General features: G+C 39.5%; 1 protein-coding gene across 1 annotated transcript; it reads right to left on the bottom strand.

Annotated features, from left to right (window-relative positions):
* Positions 1-8,430: 8,430 nt before the first annotated feature.
* Positions 8,431-11,319, bottom strand: LOC100859420 (SID1 transmembrane family member 2-like; the record flags this gene model as incomplete). The annotated part of the gene is given in 2 exon segments (XM_040653183.1): positions 8,431-10,449; positions 10,452-11,319. Coding segments are annotated over 2 exon segments (1,491 nt in total), but the record flags the coding sequence as incomplete, so codon positions are not given.
* Between the last annotated feature and the right edge of the window lie 10,208 nt (positions 11,320-21,527).

The raw sequence follows: 21,527 nt of genomic DNA, 5'->3' as shown, positions 1-21,527 counted from the left end.
GTCTTAGAGAGCAGTTACCTTTACATTTATAGCCCTGCTCCAGTGAGTCACCACTTAGGGACAAGTTAGAACTTCCTTGTCCCTGCAAGTAAACATGCTTAGACGGCCACTTTTTCTTTCCTCCCCAGCTCTGTGGTTTAGGCATCTGTTGTTTCACTGTGGTCTCTGAAACTGCATCTTCATATAAACACAGTCTCAGAATATTTACAAAGGTTGTGGGAAGAAATCAGGAGAAGAAAATGGCACTTTTTGATTATTTTGCAAGAACTTACATTGGCTTATTTCTTGTCTCTGCTAGAGTAATTATTTGTTTCCTATTTGACAAAAAATAAAAATATACAATCAGCTTTTTTACTTTAAACTAAATTCTACAACTTTTCAATACTGAGATGCTCAGCAACAATTCTTAATTGTTGGAATGGACCAGAAGTGCTTCAGTTGTTTTTAAATGCATCTTTGGGTAATAAGAAATAATGTTATGGAGTACATAATAGGGCATGACATTTCCTTATTTCTGTAAAGAAATACAGCTCTAAACGTTAAACCCATTAACACAAATTTTACTTCAGAGATCCTTAAAATGGCTTTCAGTCAATCTTTCAGACTAATTTACAGCTTGAGATGTAACTAAAAGCAGAAATATTAGGTATCAAGAAAGAGTTTTGAATATCTAACAGTGTTTTTACTAGTAGCTAAGCAGATCATGTAGAGTGCTTCAAACAATCTCTCTTCCTTAATAACATAAATTTACTTTGTGAGGAGTGAACAGCTATAGATCAGTGAAACACCTACTGCTCTGAGAGAGGCAAACTGCTATAGGCAGGCAATGAATTTGTGTATCTAGAATGACAGAAATGTGTGTTTTTCTTATGAGGTGGAAAATAGGATGAATCTGGTGTTATGACAGACATAGGCATTACTATGCTTGAAAGCTGAGCAGTTTCTTTTGTCTCTCTAGGGTCACTCCAACCTCAGCTGCTGCCCAGGCTTGTATCACTTACCATGCCCAGAAGTCTGGGTCCTGTTTTGTCTGAATCCACCTTCCTCTTCTGTGGAGTCTATTCCCACATAGAAAACCTCAAGCAGGTTTCTGGTAGACACCAGTACATACTTTCTAATATACACGCCCTTGCAGCTGGTGTTGCCTTGTTGACAAAACAGGAAGCAGACAAAAATCGGTGTAGCTGAATGTGACAAAGCTCAATTTTATGTGAACAGTATTAGTCATTTATCTCACGTGGCAAAAGGGTAAAGAAAACAAACCTGTGAGGAATTTGGTATTTAGGCTATTTTTACCTCTCCGCCCACCTCATCCAGTGCTAAATACGACTAAATCAATTAGACATAGACAACCTCTGTTCAGATAGTTTGCATATCCTCCTGTACATTGCCCGTCACCAGTGCTGTGACTGCTTCATTTAGCAGTGGTAGCATAAAGACTATTAATTACCTCATCTTCTTAAAAAGTGCTTCAGGGACAGATATTGTTGATGTAATCATTGTTCTGCACTCCTTGCAGGCATTGCCATTCTTACCAGCTCATCACTAGCAGCTATGCATATATCTTACTTCTTTCTTTCCAGCACCTCTGTATTGATATTTGCTGCATTGCTCTCATTGGTGGAGGGGTATTTGGTCACGAGGTCTGTACTTGGCTCTGGTGAGGCTGCACCTCTAGTACCATGCTCAGTTTTAGACCCCTCACTACCAGAAAGATGCTGAAGCCTGAAGCATGTTCAAAGCGCAGTGAAGCTGTGAAGGATCTCGAGCACAAGTCTTATGGGGAGTGGCTGAGGGAACTGGGATTGTTCAGTCTGGAGAAGGGGAGGCTCAAGGGAGACCTTATTTTTCTCTATAACTGCCTGAAAGGAGGTTGTAGTCAGATGGGAGTTGGCCTCTTCTCTCACATAACTGATAGGACAAGAAATGATGGCATTTTGTTATGCCATGGATGGTTCTGGTTGCGTATTAGGAAAAATTTCTTCTCAGAAAAGAAATGGTAATGCATTGGAAGAGTCTGCCCAGGGACATGATTGAGTCATCATCCCTGGGGGTGTTCAAGAAATGTGTAGATGTGGTACTGAGGGACATGGTTTAGTGGATATGGTGGTGATGGGTTGATGGTCAGACTAGATGGTCCTAGGGTTTTTTTCCAACCTTAATGATTCTATGATTCTGGGATTCTATATGGAATCATTGCTCACATTCAAGTGATGCCAGAGCCTGAGTTTAAAAATAAATAAATAAATATTAAAAAAAGGAGTTAAAAACTGTGAAGAGAGACATAAATGAAGATAAAAGCAGTCAGCAGTGGTTTGTAAACGTTGTGCTGATCCCTCTGAAAACAAGCAAGCTTGGAAAGCTACGTTTTATAAGCACTGACACTCACAAAACTGCTGAATAGTGAAAATTCAACAACCACTGCAAAATTTCTGCAGTTCTGGCATCTTGTGGGTGTGGGCAAAGTTAGTTGTACTGATGGCAGTTTTCACAGGCTCAACAGAGACTGGAATAAACATGCTGCTTTTTTCCCCTCAAGATTAAATGAATATGGAAGAATGGGAGAAGTGGTGAGAAGCATCTGAAACCAGCATTATTTAAAACAAGAACTGTGCCAACAATATGGCTTCAACATACATTTTGTGACCACAGATAGTGGAAAGGTGTCATGTTTTGATTTACTCCCTGTGTGTGGTGCCCAAAATAGCACTGCACAGAGAATTTGGTGAATGCTCTTTAACTCCCAAACTGCACACACTTTACTTAAGGCAAATAAAGTCAGTGGGTCAATTTGTAAATGCACCTTACCGCAAGTTGTATTTCCAGTTGGAACATCTCTAGCGCCTACAGTCACTGAATCACATTTAGGTTGGCTTCTTCTGGGAAGGTATTCTGAGGCCAATGGTACAGATGGATAAAGTCCCAGCATGGTTAAGATAAAAACCCAGCCATGCATCTGCAGATGGAACTCCATCTGCAGGGTTTGTTACAAGAGGGACAGTAACAGTTGGGAATGGTTCCCATGAGCAGGTCTTCAGCAGTGATGGTAAAGGATATTACACCCGCCTGACTCCTCTAAAGTAACAGCACCCCTGTACCATTTACTGGACAAAAGACGCAATTGGAGGTGTTTAGCAAGGTCCAGGGCCAGAGTCAAGAATTATAAGCATGTTTTGAAAAGGCAATGGCTCTTGTACAAGTGGGTTCCTGCAGACCTTGTGGGCCACTATGTCATACAAAGTGGCTGCCTTTCTGTTTGCCTACAGAGCAAGACAACTTACAGCACAGCACTTTCATGAGTGTGATAAGACCCATGAATAACCATTGTATATGAGCTTCCGACAACTTTTTTCTGCTTCAGAATGAATGTAGGATGCTAACCTATTTGTGATTCTTCATCAGATGTCACTTTTAGTTTTTGTACATATGCAGTGGTATGTCACTGACCTGCTCAAAAAATGGTCCATTTGTTGTGCTTCCCTTTGCAATCAGGATAGCATTCCCATACCCAAGCTGTACTAACAATTTGAGGGAGATATTTACAGCATTTGCTGTAATTGAATTTTATCGATTCTTGAAATAAATAGAAGGAACCCGTAAAAAATATTACTTTGAAGAATGACTGCAGTTATTGAGTTCTATGATTTTAAAATTATTTTTTTCTCCCCTTATAGTTTATCACTTCATAAAATGTGGTACCCAGTTGTTAAAGTCCAATAGTCTCTGACTGGGCTCTTTTAGATATTTCACACATGAAGGATTTAATATGCAATACAAAGTTTACTTACTTGAAGATATTTGGCAGTACACAGTTTTGATTTAGCAGAGTGACCTGTCACACCAATATGCAAGTACTAAATATCCTGTTATCTCTATTGCTGGCAAATTGTGAGGCAACAATATTTTTTGTCTAGCCAACATAATTTTGCTCTTAATGGGATGGAACTTGTTAGCAGTAGAAAAAAAAAAAGTGGAAAACAAAAACCCAGGAATCCAGTTAAAAAGCATAAATGCAATTCGTTTTTTTGAGACGTCAACAACCTTATATTTCTATTTTTTAAATCCTGATGTTTACACTTGTAAATGCTTACAAAATCTATTTAAAGATTACCTTTGTAGCACTGTGTCTCTCTGACATACATGATTGGATCTTTGTATATTTTGAGATATTTTTTCCTTCTGTCAACCAAGAAATACAAATAATATATATTTGAACATTTTAATTTTAGCTCTTCCATCACGGCAAAATATTTTCCCTGTCTGTAAGCTGTTTTATGTATGAACTAATATGCAATATTACGCTAAAATCTTAACAAATCTATACACGGATATCTGTTGCCCATAGAAATACATGCTTCACTGTAGGTGTAAAAATTAACATAAGGAAGAAACAAACTTAATCTATTTATGTAGTGATTCAACATTTCCTTCCAGAAGCTTAGACACTTCAGGATGAAACAGAAATTTTGCATGTTTACTGTCTGTGTAGAGTTTGAACACCTTCTACACCTTCAGGAGGGACAGGTGGTTTCTTTAAAGGATGTGAAATTAAAAGTAATGTTAGCAGCCTCTAAAACATTTTTATTCAGCATACTTATTTGTAAAAATTGGAGATGGGAGCTTAACAGAAACACACATGTTCTTCTACCTTCATATGCTCTTCACTCTGGTGTGTTACTATTAGTAATGAGGACTCCCTGTGATTTCTGTTTTAATTCTCTATTGATTTCCAATTAAAGAGAGTACTGTACTTTCTATACCTTTCAAGTAATAACAAATCAGAATACATGTAAGCACTACTGAGTCCAGATATTTCAAACCAGTGCTGTCTATAGCACCTAATGCCATGGACACCTTTGTCATCCTTGGTACTCTGTGAAGAAATGCCACAGGTAGTGATGTGAATTTTGAGGAGGGGAGAGAAATCCTCCCCTTAGAGCCAGTTAAATATATGAGAGTTGTGGCTACTGGTCACAAAATAATGATCTCTCCTGATGGAGGTATTACCAAGCACTTTCACTGGTGCCTGGTCATTTATTCACCAAAACATTGATGAATAAAAGTACAGTCTAGTTGAACCATATTCTACTTCTGGTTTCTGTTCAAGAGAAGAATTTCCCACATATGTCCATAAGTAATTGAAGATCATGCCAAATTAATGGGAAAAAAGTGCACTGAAATTACAAAAAAGAGACAGTAACACAAATGCTAAGGACAACTGTTTGTCTTCCACAGAAGTGCATGGAAGACTCTTTAAGCAAAGCTTACAGTACATTTTTTTATTTGTAAGCAGCTGTAAGAGTGAAACCATATGTTTTAAAAACATTTAGGAAAGGAAGTATGATTTCAAAGCCCTGGCTTTTTCTTGCCAACCACACTCATGTTATTTGTGCAGCTGGGACTGTTAAAAAGCATTTTCTCAACTCTTCTGCAAAAAGTCTTGAGAAGAAGTGGAAAAATCTAGATGTCTGATGCATACAGTTTTATAGGGAGTGCTACTAGCAACTGATAAGGTTGACATTGAGTTTTGAATTACCAATAAAACTACTAGAAGTGGATTTTAAGAACATCTTAGTGAAGCCTGGCAAAGTGCATGTTTTCCAATGTAGAAGTGAGTGACACAGAATCAAACATCTCATTTTTCTGTTTCAAAGAAATATAGTATAAAAATGTCTTGCAAAAAGTTAGTCCTTCATATGCACTGAATTCATGAGAAACCACTGATTGAGCTGGAACACTTGTCCTCTAAGGAAAGCCTGGGAACCTGGAGTAGAGAGAGCTCTGGGAGGACATGCCATCAGTAACCGATGTCTATGAAGAGGTCATTGAGGAACTGGAGCCAGACTTCTCACTGCAGTGGAGGTCAGGAAGGAAAAGACAATGGGTATTAACTGGAACAAGAGAGGTCCAGCCTGAATATAAGGAAAAACATTTTTTCCCCATGAAGATAGTGAGGCAGTACCACAGGCTACCCAGAAAGGTTGTGCAGTCTCTGTCCTTGGGGCTTTTCACTTTCAGGAGGGTGAAACCCTGAGCAGCCCAGTCTGACCTTATTTCAAATCTATCTTTAGTAGATTGTCATGCACTTATCTTGGGTTTTATCAATCACGTTCAAATTTGTTGATGACTTTTTTCACAGTATTAGTTGATCTTCAGTTACTGTGAAATAGTGGCCAGAAACCGATACAGAAATATTAACCAGCCAATACACTTTGCAAAGGCAAAAGAATTTTAAAGGGATTCAGACTTAATATCTCTGGATAATTTTAACAATTCAAACATTACATTATAGATACTATTCAGTACCATGGTATATCTTGCACACTATATTGCTCTTTATGAATGTTAACAGCATTTTCAGCAATTACTGCAGATCTCATTTCTTCTGCCATTCTTTGTCGTTCTGATCCTTTCATGCCTGCTTCTGTTGTATTGGTGTCCTAATGTATCCACTTCCACAAAAATATAACAGCTTCTATTCCTCTTTCTCACAAGACCTACAGACACAGTAATACAAGCACATGAGGACCAGCATTCAATTGCAAATATATGGGATAGGTAAAAGATTACAAAGATTACTCCCACAGAATCCCCGGTAAACGCACTCAGTCTCAGAGTCATTTGACTTTAAACACCAAGCCCTGCTAACATGGTAGCTGTGGGAAGAAATGAGAATGAAACAGAGGAATTTCTGCAGCGTTTTTTACAAATCTTTAGAAATTAATTTCTCAGTATATCTATCACTGCTCTTATATCTGCTGAAAATTATGTTTGCCCTAGCATTCAACATTTTCTATACCAGTAAATACCAAGAAGTGACATTTTTCTCTTACTTGTTCCTCTTTCCTCTGCAAGCAGTGTGCTCTGATTCACTGCAGTGATAAAGAGTGTCTGTTATTAATTCAAGTTCGTTAGTGAGGTTAAAGTTTTATAGAAAAATAAAATTAGAAAAATTAGAAATGTATCAATTAACAGGAGAAGATTGACCAGGGTTGTGACTGTTTAAAAATGCTTGCTCATTTTGGCACTGAAATAATACTACAATATCATTATCAGAGAGACTATGCCAGTGTTACACTGTGTTATGTGGATGCTTAACACAGAGTCAAATTTATAAAAGCAGTCAAGTGGAAGCTGCAAAACAGCAAAAGCCAATGAAGTAGGAAAAGCAGCTCAGCCTACATTTATGAGTAGGCAAAGATGTGGCTTTCAGCATCTTAATCTGGCACTCCTGCATACTTTTCCTTAAGATACCTCCTGTTTCACTGCTGCTTCAGGCTGACCTTTTCCTGGTCAGCAGCAAGAACGGAAGCAGTCATTGGAATGCTCGGGGTGGGTATCTTCCTAACCCTCTCCATTTCTTTGCATCCTATCACTCCCCACCTGAGAAAAGAGATTAACACCCTCTTCGCTACAACCTCCTTTGAGGTAGTTTTAGAGAGCAATAAGGTCTGCTCTCAGCCTCCTTTTCTGAAGACTAAACAATCCCAGTTGTTCAATCTCAGCTGTTTCTTGTATGTCTTGTATCCTAGTTCCTTCAACAGCTTCACTGCTCTTTTCTGAACATATTCCAACAAATTCTTTTAGAGAGGGGCCCAAAATGGAACACAGTTCTTGAGGTGGAGTCTCACCAGTGCTGAGAACCAAAGGGCAATTGCTTCCCTATTCCTTTTGGTAACACTACTTCTGAAGCAGGCCAAGCTGCCATCAGCCTTCTTGGCCTCCTAAGCATACTGCTGGCTCATATTCAGCTGGCTATCAGCCAGCACCCTCAGCTCCTTTTCTGCTGTTTCCAGCCAACTCTTCCCCAAGTCTGTAACACTTCATGGGGTTGTTGTGACACAAGTGCAGCACCCAGCATTTATCCTTACTGGATGACATCCAATTGGATGCGGCCCATGGAACAAGCCTATCCAGATCCCTCTGCAGAGCCTTCCTTCCCTCAAGCAGGTCAACACTACCACACAACTTGGTGTCATCTGCAAAATTACTGAGTGTGCACTCAATCCACTCACCAAGATCACTAACAAAACTATTAAACAAAACTGTCCCCAGTACTGAGTCCTGGTGAACCAAATTTAGATCCATTCATGATGGCCAAGCCATTCAGACAGCTTTTTACCTAACAAATAGTACGTTAGTCCAAGCCATAAACAGCCAGTTTCTCCAGGAGAAAGCTGTGGGAAATGGGGATGCTGAGGTAACTGGACAGGCCAATGAGTTACGTCAAGCAGGTATTCCCTTTATTACAGTGCTGGCTGCATGGGGAATCGTTCCCACCAACATGCACACCAAGAGAAGCAGTGACTACATATTTAATGGCAGTGTATACACAGACATTACATTCTAACAACATGGACAGGAATAACATCCCTGGTGGTCGTCAGATAAAGGATGAAGTCATTCTCGCTGTAAGTTTCCAACCTTTTAAGGGGGTAACCCAAACTGGTTCACACTGATGTTACATTGAGCTGAGTCATCTCTTCTGCCATTTTATCTTCAACAACAGAACAACTATTCTACCTTCTTCACTCAATCACAAGCTCTGTGGCCTCTCCTGCATTCTGTTCTTGAGCTGACATTTACGCAAGCCTCTGTCATTCAGTTTATATCTGCTCACGTTATGCCAAAGGCTGTTCTCACAATATAGAAAAGCTGTTCTCATGATTCAAACTCCCCTTTTCAATAACCTAAACCAATACTTTTGCTTGCAGTACCCCACTGTCCATTCTTGCAGTATTTTCCTGTTTCCACCTGGTGGTTCATACAATGTCTCTTCCACCAAAAGGTGGCATAATCATCTAGGCCATTTCCAACAGCACCAGAGAGAGGGCTGTACAAATATGCAAGTTAACACTACAAAGATAATTAGTATAACCATGCTACAAACAGTTGCTTTAGCCAAGGGGCCAGCTAGTGAGTTTATTCCATGTGTCTGTAAACCCAAATGAAGTATCATCCTGGGCTACCTGATGTAATAGACGGCTCTTTTCCCAGATTGCTTGCATATTGGTTTCTACCTTTTTCTTTTTTGACATAGGCACAACAACTAGCATTAATTAGTGAACCTGCACCTCCTCCTTTAGCTGCTAATAGGTCTAGGGCTACTCGGTTCTGTAACACTACCTTGCTTAGGGAGATTAAACTTCTACTTGCAGATTTTCTGGGGCTCTTGTGGTTGCATTCTCTATTTGTTCCATAGCGGCTAAAATATTGACATTTTCTCTAATTCCCTGACCCCAAATGAGGTTGTATACCACCTCACAAAACTTTGGAAGGCTGTTGGTCATTCGATTAATGGATTCCTAACACTTCCAGTGGATCCCCTGAAAAATTCTTAACATATATCCAGTTCCCTGGATTAATAGAATGGATTGGATGTTCCTAACTCCCAGAGCACAAAACTCTGAATATACTATTAAGCATACTTTCATTTGGTTTTGGTGAATTGTTTCATTTTCTCCATTTAACATACAAATGCATAAAGGATCAATCCAGCTCAGTATTACGTCTTTTAGAAATGGTAATAGGAGATTACATCTAGGGAGAACATGAGTCTAATGAGTTTTTGACTGATGGTGTCTGCTTTAACGATCTTCTGCAATAGCAAGTTCCAGATGTTCACTAATCACTCTGTCAGAGATGTTTTCATTTCCATGTTTTAAATCAGACTCCTACAAGCCTGACTGAATACCCTTTAGTCCTAATACTGTACAGTTTGGTACATAACAGTTATGCATGATTCACCTTCAAGATATTGCAAATTTTAACTGTATCAAGTACTCGATCTCCTGTTCTCCGAATTTCTCATTTGATAGCTGGCCATTTATTTAATCATTTTGACTGCCCTTCTACTTACTTTCTTGTCATGGTCATCAAAGAAGTTGAGCAGGATGCAGTCACGGTTGTGCTCCCGGGATTCCGCTGTTGTTTTCTGCCAGGCGCTGAGCCCCTGGAAGAAGAAGAAGAGTGCAAAGCCCCAGACCACGGAGGTGCCGATGGTACAGAGCACGGGGATGAGTTTGATGCATTCACCGCTGTGGAGCTTCATGATGATGTAGAAGGCAAAGTAGAGGAGCAGGTTGCAGATGCCGATGGCCAGCAAGTAGGAAGCGAAGTCATTGGGGTGTATGAGGAGCCCGTAGGCAGCAAGGGACCAGTTGATGATGTTTCCCATAACCAAAAGCACCATTCGGTCAACGTACATGGGGCCACTGCACTGCCGGACGCAGTCTGTGTACATCACGTGAAGGATCCTGCACAGGATGCCCGTGTCGAGCTTCCAGTGCCCCATGTAGTAGAGCTGGGTGCTCAGCAGCAATGTGGCCATGATGTGCATGACAGAGAAGATGATCCAGAAGACCATGTTGCCTTTGCCAAAGACCACACCAATGACAGAGAAGAAGATGACAACAGCCAGACAGGCATAGGCGCTGTAGGCACTGGCTTGATGTCGAGGTGCCTCTTCTGGTACAGCTTCAGCATGCAGAGCCCAGCAATCATATACATGAAGGAGGTGTCAAACTGGAAGTTGGTGTAGTTGGGGCAGACGTGGCAGCAGGCACTGAGCAGCCCCTCCATCATCAGCGCCGTGCCCATGGCATAGAAGAGCCCAAAGTGCTTGGGGATGCCACACTCCAGGGCATGTGAGTCATTGCACATGAGAGCCCGGTTGTAGTTGATCTCCCGCTGCAGGATGATGAGCAGGAAGAGCAAGCCCAGCAGCACGTAGCCCAGGTTGCTGATGATGTTGTTGAAGGCACTGAGGTTCCCCAGCGGATGGGCACACAGGAAGTTGTAATAGCAGATAGCCTGGTTGCCGGTGACATTCACCACTGTCTGGTAGGTGATGACGAGTTGGACGACAGGCAGCCCATAGAACACAGCAATGGTGGCAATGTTCCAGAAGTAGATCTGGTATTTCTTCCACAGCACCCGCTTGTCCTTGCGGGCCAGGTTGGCCATGCAGAGGTATTGCTTGGTGCGGATGACGTTCTTGTCGTAATCAGTGTTGGCCAGCATGTCGTAGTCATCCTCCTCAACTGAGCTCAGTGAGTCCAGGCGCGGCTGGCTAGCCACGTTCTCCAGCGACCGCTCTCCCACATATCCGTAGGACACGTCTGCAGAGCCCATGCTGTCCGTGATGGCCTCAGTCCTGCAGGAAGAGCCATTCTCAAAGGAGCCGTACCCGCAGCCCATGTAGGGAGTATGCCCAAGGAAGGAGTCTGGGATGCTGTGGGCATGTCCTGTGTTCAGGCTGGGCGAGTCCATGGCAGCCAGAAGCCCTTTCTTCTTCTGCTGCCCGCATTCTCCACCAAAAATTTGTCAGGGAGCGATCTAGATAGATCTGTGCCCGTGACAGTGGGGGCAGTAGGCTCGTGGCCCCCCCCCTGGCTTCCCGAGAAAAAAACGGAGCAGAGGCAACGATCTAAGAAGGATAACTTATTTTACTAACTACGATGTTGGAATGCAAGATGACATGATATAGTACAATCTAATTGGAAGTAAGGATAATAAATCAAATGAAATGAGAGAGAGCGAAAGAGCGATAGAGAGAGAGAGAGAGAGAGTGAGAGAGTTTCCGAAACCGAAAGCCCTACTTGATGAAGGCGCATGGCTTGGAAGCACACCCACTCCTCTCCCTGGCAGCAAGCGAAAGTGAAAAAGACCGCGTGCAACCAGATGATGTATCTTCCATGATGTATCTTCCTTCTCTGACCGTGAGGTCCTCTGGGATACGTAGTTCTTCTCTTTTGTCCATGATGTTATGATGTGGAATACCAATAGCAAAGTTACAAAACCATGACATTTCTTCAGTGACATCACATCCTTTCTGAGATGTGGAGAACAAAATTGTGTGAAGTACTCTAGAACTGAACACAAGAATGTTTTGTACATTGCCATAATTATGTCCTCCCTTGTGTTCTCAGTGCGTATTCTGATGATGCCCAGCACTTTGTTGACTTCTTTCAGCTGCCAGAGTATTCTGAGCCAGTGATTTAAGATCCAGTCTTGTAGAATTCACTCTTGCTCTTATAAAATACTCGATTCACCTTGAAATCCAAAAGGCAAAAAGAATGTGAACTTACATAAATAAATCTGACGTGTTTGTAGATTTTTGCTACCACTGTCTTAGTGGTAGTGAAAAAAGAACTCTAAAAGTGCATACTGTCCTCCAACATTATGAAAATACAAGGATTGTTTTATCCTATTGAGCAATTTTACTTGTACTGTTTCTTTTTCACTTACAGGAAAAGAATAATAACAGGAAGATCAATTTCCCATTCAAAGCTGACATGACAAAAAACCCACAACCATGTGGCTAAATAAGATGCAATTTAAATTATAGTATATATGAAGTGCTGTCCACCAGATAGATATGCGGATTTTTTTTGTATAAAGCTGTGTGAATAACTGATACTTCTGTTTAGTCAGAACAAGAAAAATATGAAAAAAAAATTTGACCTGAAGATTTCTGCGTTTGTCTTTCTTGCCAAAGGGAAACAAAACAAAACAAAACAAAACAAACAAACAAACAAACAAAAAGAAACAACAAAACCACAACATATTTCAGGTACTTTTAAAAGAGAGCTAAGGACTAAACAAATCCATTTTAAAACCTGTGGTTTGTATTAGTAAGCATAGCATCAGATCCAGGGAAGTGATTCCACCCTTCTTCTGTTTGGGACTTGTGAGAGCATATCTGGAATTCTGTGTCCAGTTTTGGGCTGAGGTAGGTTGGAGAACAATCTTCAACTTCCCTTCCAACTCAAACTATACTATGATTCTATGATTCTTCATCCTGGAGAAAAGAAGGTGAAGGGGAGATCTTATTGCTATCATCAATGACCTAAAAAGAAAACACAGAGGATATGGAGACAGATTCTTCTTTGTAGCATACAGAGAGGCAATTAACACAATGTAGAACATTGGAAAATCCAGTTAGATACTAGAAAATTTTCTTTATTTTGAGGGAGGTAAAATATTTGAACAGGATGTTAAGAGAGGTTTTGGATTTCCATCCAAGGAGATGTTCAAGATTTGACTGGTCAAATCCCTAGAGACACAGGCTAATTAAATTTATTCTGAATAAGGAGTTACCTATATGACCTCTGGAAGACCAAGTCCCTTCCAATCTAAATTAACTTACTTATGCTTACATGATAATTGGCAAGATGGTTATTATCAGTCCAGTAGGTCCTTAGAAAGTCTTTCAGAAAGAATCTGTTATATTATGCTCTGAGATGCTGCCAATGCAGTGCACTGCTCTCCTTCAGTTGATTTTTTTTGCTTTAGTTAGAATTATATTTCTTCTGCTCACTTCAGATTTGTGAATATTTTTAGATGAACTGAAACTGTATTTTTCATTGAATGAAATATTTGTCTAAATATTTGTTTAGCTCTGAGTTTTCTCAGATTTCACAGTAATAATTCAAGAAGAAAATTCTAAACATCAGTCTTCTATGTTCAAAGTGCTTAAAAAGCAAAGCAAATTAATACTTATATATTTCTAGTATCTAGCTAAGCAGTTTTGCTTGCAGGGTTTATAGTAACATTTTCAGACATTGGTCCCAAATTTAAAAGTCATTTGTCAGTTTCAGTGCATTCATTTCCAGTAGTTTGTTAAGCATAATTTAGTCCTCAAATGCAATGCAATGAAAAATCAGTGGTTTCAGTACAAAGGAATATAAAATTATTCATGAAATCACCAGTCAATATTAAAGATCAGTAATGTCATCAAGCTCACTAAAAATAGTCACAGATTTGAAAGACCAAATTGTCTTTCAACATTTCTCATGCATGATGCTCAACTGAAGTTTGTAAATTAATTATTCAGACAACATATCTGACAAAATAGTAACCACTGCTAATTGTCTCCCAATCCAATCTCAGTGTAATCGCAATTGGTATCCCTGCTCCAATCAAATATCAAGTTGACCACCCAAAAGACATACAAAAATAGTAGGTTTCTCCCTTTAAATTCTATGCCAGACACTATTGATTCAAAGTGTGAATGAGTGAGCACAAGCTTTATGAGAGATATCTGTGAAAATAAAATGAGTAGTTATGTTGGAATTGTGCAGTAATAATTATTATTATCATTATTATTATTATCTCGCCCACTTCATTCTTAGAGAATTGAAACTGGTTGATGGCTATTGACTAAACTCTATGACTCAAGCCTGGGTCTGAAACTCAGACAGTGTTTTTAGGTTATTAAAAATTGAGAGGCAATTGAGACAGGGAACTCCCGTGTCTTGTTTACCTAAGCAATTAAGAGTAAGGTGTTTCACAGACATTCGAAAGCAGAAGTCTTTTCAATGAGTCATGGGTGGATTTTCCACAACTATTAATAAATAATAATTTGAAGCACAAAAGCAACCTGCTGAACACTTAAATGAGCTGTATGCCAAAGGAGGTTCAAATTAAGTTATTTTAAGTTCACAGTCATTCTATGCGAAGCATGCAAAGCTAAACTTTGCCGAGACACAACACTGTGTTGGTATTTCCTCACTGTAAATCCTTTAGCCAAGTGATCTATTTGACATGATGTTACATTATGCTAGAGTCTTCTTTATCAATGGTCTGTACGCAAGTAGACACTTCTCTGAACAACTTCTAAATCTCTTTGAAAAGAGTCATTAAACAGTTAAAAAAAGTCTGCAAGATATTGTTTGTTTATTTATGTTAGTATTTTCTAACAATGTATACTGGATATATACATGTTAAAAATGCAACCACCTTACTCTCTGTTTACCAGAATTGCTATAGAGTGCCAAGACTACCTATGTAGAAGATTTTTCTGATTAAATAAAAGGTGTGTTTTCAAATGCAGTCCTATACTGAGAGCAATAGCAATACAGTTAGATACACTGTCAGAGCTATCTTGATAAGAATGTTGGATACTTCTCTTTCTCTCATTGGACCAGGCTTTGCAGACATTGAAGATGTGTCAGGAGGAAAATCCTGCTCAGTTAGCCCAAACACCCTTTTTTTTTTTTTTTTTTTTTTTTTTTCCTGGAGCATTCTGTTTACAGAAAACATTTTCTGTTTCTATAACACGTTATTACTGGAATCTGGTGATTCATCAGATTACGTTAATCCAGATCATCTAATTCATAGGTGATACCACAGAATTAGCATTCTTTGATGATAGCAATGAAGACACAGAGGTGCTAGCATTTCTAAGTAGGCGCTAAGTATCAGAAGATATTTGTTAAAAATGTTTGAGTATTGTCTGACTCAGACTGAGAGCAAACCAACCCAGACCAAATCAAACAAAGTTCTCAGAAGGGGCAACTTTACTTGTTAGTCAGCTTTATAGAACAGGCTGTTGAATTCCTGTATCTTGATTAACAAGGGACAGTCTTCAGTGTTAAAATGTTGAACTTCTACAGATCTAGGTTATATCCAGAAACCTACAGTTAAATAAAGAAAACATAACCTGAATTATTCATTCTAACTCAACCTGAGTTTGTTAAATTTTCAACAGCGGTATCAGAGAGGGAGATCAGTCTTGCTTTCTTTATAAGAAAAGTCATTAACACAACAGATGCTAACAGTTGCAGAGAAGAATGGATTGCAAAATGAATAAATTTGTTGGAGTGTCCTCCTTAATGCCTTACTTCTATGATGTGCATGTGCAGACATGGTCTTTACCCTTTCTATAATTCACCTGAGCCTCAGGATTTCTAGTATGAATGATATATTTTCACTGTGAAAGCATTCCTTGATTTTAACCTTCCTATTTGTATTCTCAAATCAGCTTCTAAATCAAATCAGTCCCTACCTCAAATCAGCTTATCAGCTGTCAGTAATCCAGTCACCAAATGCTAAATACTGAGAACTTTCATGCCTTCTCTGACTTAATACTCTTGATTACAAAAATATTCATATACACATGAAAGTTGCATTTATCTTCATAATTCCCTTTGCTATGGCACTGTGAATCATGAGAACAGTCTTTCTATATTGTCAGAACAGCCTTTGGCATAATGTGAGCAGATATAAACTGAATGACAGAGGCTTGCGTAAATGTAATCTCAAGAACAAAATGCAGAAGAGGCCACAGAGCTTGTGGTCAAGTGAAGAAAGGGAAGTAGAATTGATTTCCTCTTGTTGAAGAAAAAATGGCAGAAGAGATGCCTCAGCTCAAAGTAGCATCAGAGGGAACCAGTTTGGGCTCCCCACCCTTAAAAGGTTGGAAACTTACAGCAAGAATGACTTCATTCTTTATCTGACGACCACCAGGCATGTTATTTCTGTCCATGTTGTTAGAATGTAATGTCTGTGTATACACTGCCATTAAATATGTAGTCGCTGCTTCTCTTGGTGTGCATGTTGGTGGGAACGATCCCCCATGCAGCCAGCACTGTAATAAAGGGAATACCTGCTTGACGTAACTCATTGGCCTGTCCGGTTACTTTGTCGGTTTTCTCAGCTTCAACTGACAAAGAAAAGAACAAAAATTAGGCCACTACATTAGGCCATTACATTTCAACAGTACCTGTTGAAAGTAACACCAAGTGTCATTTTCTTACTTCAACTTATCTGTGTATATATCCATTGTTTTCTCATATATAGTGGGGCTTTGGAGACAGAGTCACTAGTTTTTGTTCCATTATTCCAATGTCTATTTACTGTTTTGTGGGAAAATGTGGATACAACTGGAAAAACAGGTATTGAGTATATTTTTTATTTCATCTCCACTGGTATTCTACTGCAATGTATCATTACCATCTCAATATTGAGAGCATTCTGGGTACAGAAATAGACCAGTATCAAACTAGTACTTTCATCCAAGGTTCCAATGATTTTATTCAAATAATTTTTAGACTTCATACAAAAACTACTGTCAGGAAAGTTTTGGTACAGTGCAGAAGAGATAAGTTAACAGAAACAGGATAGGGAAGAACTGCCTTTCCTACCTGGGAAAAGAACTGAAAGAGATAATGAAACACAGTTGAAGTCAGCCTTTGAAAAAGTGACCATTAAAACAAGAGACTGAGCATCTGTTAAATAGAGTTATTCAGAATGCACTTTTTTTTTTTTAATGGAAAAAGTCCTTAGACTGTAAAGTTTGACTAAGTAGTTAGTTGAGGGGACAAGGACATTTCCATTCATCTGCCTTACACATCATGTCTGTAAACATAAAAAGTCCTCTAACATAGAACAAAAATTTTCAGGATTAACACATTTTACATAAGCTGGGATGCTAGAGAGGCCTGAGGTAAGAAATGTGCAGAGATGGAACAGGAGGGAATATGTTTTCAAACTAGTCAATATCCTATAATCTGGGCATTAAGAACACAGGGCAAAGAGAAGATGAAAAACTGTAAGATAAAGGTGGGATGACAACGTGCTCCAATCATAAATGGGATTTGATTAATTCATATGGGAGGATGATTCTCTTCAGGCTAAGAGAGAAAGATCTGATGGAATGGATTCTTTATCCACCTTACTGAAAGAGTGCTAGAAGGTGTCACAAAATGCTCACAAGCATAGCCACAGATGAGCAGAGTCGATAGAGCAGCAGTCTTGCTAGTGGATGTATGTATTTATTTATTTATATTTCTCTTTCCCACTAAAAGAACACACAGAAGGAAAGTTGATTTGTGGCTTGAAATCTTTTCCCCATGTGTTTATAGTTTCCCCTTTGTGTTTCTCTAGAAAGACTGGTTCTAGTTATGTGGAATCGTGTATGTTCTAATTGTAATTCACACAGAGGAGCATGTTAAAAGCAAGACTTTCTTTCAGAAATATATGTCTCAAGAAAGTCTGCTTAGTTAGATACGTTAGAATAGCTTCCTAATATATTCTTGGCATAAAATAATTCCACAACATAAATATAAAAATGAGGACATAAATAAAAAAATGAGGACAAAATACAGTGTAATTGTATTTTCTATTTGCAGCCTCCATCGAGAATAACAAATAAAGTTTAGGAGTGGGAAAGCATTACAACTAAAGGAGAAGCAAAATGACAGGAGAGGAGACTACAGCCTCAAATTTGGAAAGGTGATATATCTGCAATCCCAGATGTTCTGGAGCTGGTCTGTATCATGTCACAAAATGAAATAAAAAGTCTGGTAAGCACAACACATGATTCATATCCTGGTACTGGACTCAAAACACACATAAAGAAATAGAATAAACAAAAACATTTCATGAAACATTGGACCCTACTTTATGAGGTACCTTAAATTTGCTTTGTTTTGTCCTCCACTGGAATGAAGTTTTGCATTCCAAGGACAAAAATAATTACTGTCTGTTGGAAAACAAGAACATTTTTAATAGATGAATATGAAAACTCTTTATCTCATACACATCACCCACTGTCGCAATTTAATGATAAAGAAAGGAAGAATAGCAGCCAATTTTAAAGCAGCAGAGCAGCTGTTAAACTCTACATAGAAGTCCCAGTGTTGCCAAGTTAGCTACTTACCTCAACACACATTGTGAATACTTGTAAGTCCAGCAAGCGCTCTCTTCAGGTCTTCCGTTTGTGAGTAAGCTTGGAAAACAAGCACGGATTCAACTCAGTATAGAGCCCATAGTTCAAAGCCAAGTATCCAAGATTAGATGCTCATGGAAAACAGTTTACCTATATAGGCATTAGAGCAGCGTAAATACTGCCCACAGGGATGAGAACATGTGGCCAGAGGTAATACAAAACTACTGACTCAGGGCTGTATGCTGCCCTCTGCCTGTGGGACCTGGGCCACAAGTACAGGTTAATCATCCCACACTGACTTTGGCTAAGAGAAGTGTACATTTTTGATACGTCACAACTTCTTTCCTGAGGTTACAGAGGTTCCAGGATGAATCCTCAGGGCCAATCACCAACTCAGAGATACAGTGTCTCAAAAATCTGCTCCAAATACGGAATCTAAAATTTGATGGAGTTGAAAAATTACATTAAATACTAATAACTATTACAAAGCCTTAGAATGGGTGATACTAGAAATAGCAGAGATTACAAAGATATTTTTTGTTCTCTGCTTGATTACTTGATGATATAAAAGCTATGCTATAGTTTTATTTTGAGTCTGTAGGATAACTAATGGTGGCTATAGATGACCTTTAAACATTCTGGATAAAAGAGGCAATATTTCTTTTAAGACAAAACAAACACCTGAATATAATATTACTAATATTTTTGCTGTTCTTAGTCATGGACAGAAGGCCATAAAGAATTAAACACATCTAGTGTTAACATTAATTCCCCTGTACATCAGCATTACAGGGTAAGATCTAGATGATTTCAAAAGGTATCACGAAAATTTGAAAGTGGAAAAGGAAAAAATCTGAAATAGGAGGAAGATTTTTCAGTTTCAGTAGTTCTGTGGAGAGCTAGAGTTCACAGCTGCTCAAGAGGGCTTTTATCAGCTATTAAATACTTTTTCTTTAGTTCAGTATTCTGCCTGCTGAACTTCAAAAATATATATAAATGTATATTTTATATAGAAATAATCCTAAATTTGTGTAGTATCACAGTTCACAGCTATAAGAAATATTCGTAAAGTTATTAGAGACACATAATCTTTCTTGACTAACATAGTTTATCACACATTAATTTTCCATTTGCAATTATTTGAAATGGGATTGAGAACTACATTTACTAGATGGAAAAGATATAAGAATAACAGACCATGTACAAACTTGTTGGCATGAATTTATTTGTAAGAACTACTTTGGAATTATAACAGGATCTTTCCTATTGCAGACTGGGGACTTACTTTTCTAGAATAAACAGAATGACTGTGACTGTAAACCCCAAAGAAAGGGATTATAAGATTTTTAGGGCACATTCACTCCCATGGGTTTCCACCAAGTGGGACCACTGTGGGTTTCCTCATCTCTGTTGATGGTTTTACTGTTTACGGATGTGGAGTGTGGTGAGAATGGAAAGTGGATTCCTGGCTTTCCCATTAATTCAGGCTTCATTTGGAGAAGGAAGAAATGAGCAAACTTCATTTTTAATGTTTCTTGGTAGGGTGTAGAATGGAAGGATGAAACATTTAGACACGTATATAAATCTTTTTTTAAAATTTGCACCCAAGGATGGTGGGCACGGAAGAGGCCCAAGGCAGAGGCATGGCCATGAGCTGCTGGAGCTCAGGGAGCACTTGGACAGCGCTCTCAGTTATATGGTCTGATTTTTAGGTGGTCCCGTGTAGAACCATGAGCTGGATTCAGTGATCTTTAAGGGCTCCTCCCAACTTGGGATATTCTGTGATTAACAGAAATAATCAAGAAAGCCCTAATTAGTGAACACCCTGGACTTCTCTCCACACTATCCTTGGGATGTGGAAAGTTCAGAAGTTTTATTAAGTCACTTGTAAATAAAATACTTGTCTTGAAATAATTACTGCAGTAAAATAACAACAACAACAGCAACAACAACAACAACAACAACAATAATAATAATAATAATAGTCTTGTTCTAACAGGAAGGAGACAATTCAACAGCTATGTGCCTTTGGTAGAAAACAAGGCAAAAGTTATGGTTGGTTGCAGGGAAACTCAGGCCTGTGCATCCAGAAGGATTTCATCTGGATCAAACGCTCTTTTCAGTCTTGACAGCTGTATTTTTAAAAAATTAAAAGTGGGGAGAGATAACAGTCTGAGAATGGAAGGAAGCATTTTCAGCAGGGCAGGGGTACACTTGGCCAAGACCAACAGATTTTTGACAGCAGTCGCTCTACAAAGGACACTTCATGCAGGATACTGGCAGTTTTGCACATGTAAGCAAAAAAAGCAGATCTCCCTGTCACCCACAGGGGTCAGGAATGGAGATGGAGCCTGCGGGAAAGCAGGAGGGACTGGGATGGTCTCAGACCCCACAGCGGGGTGGGCCAGCGGGGCTCAGGATGGCTCAGGTTTATGGGCCGCCTGGGGAGGTGGGCTGGGGTGGCTCAGCTCCTGGCAGGCCCCACAGGAACTCACAGAAGCCTCCAGAAGGTGCTGCAGCCAAACCCAAACCAAACCACAGCTATGTGAACTGCTTCCCAGCTGGCCTGTGTGGAAGTCTGTGACCTACTTACAACACCATGGCACAGAAACGCACCTCCCTACCTGATTTATTTCCAAGAATCATGTCTTACCGCCTTTTCCTTTGTTTTCCCTTTTCTTTCCTGTCTGGTGCTATTTAGTCTGAAGACCATTCTGAGGTGAGCCCTCTCTCCAGCCCCATTCTTCTCCAGACCAGATGATTTCCATCTCAAACACCAAGTAGACAAGTCAGCTTTCTCTCAATATATTCGTCTCAAGACCAAATGCACTTTGATAGGTATATTCTTACACTTCTCTCAGCAGAACTGTCCACCAGACACCAAAAGCCTTTTTGAATAACCCACTCCTCACAGCAGGATCCGTCAGGATTTCTGTATGGGAAGCCTCGGCATTTTACTTCTTGTAAAGAGTGAGAGACAGCTCGTGTCCTGGACAAGCTGTGACTGAGGGAGAAGCCCAGAGCTGAGGCACAGTTCAGTGCTGGGTCTGCAGCAAAACCCCACATCTGGGGC

This window comes from Gallus gallus, chromosome 1, assembly GCF_016699485.2.
Source record: "Gallus gallus isolate bGalGal1 chromosome 1, bGalGal1.mat.broiler.GRCg7b, whole genome shotgun sequence".
Lineage (NCBI taxonomy): Eukaryota > Metazoa > Chordata > Aves > Galliformes > Phasianidae > Gallus > Gallus gallus.
Note: the sequence above shows the minus strand (reverse complement) of the source record. Positions and strands in the feature narration are given on the sequence as shown.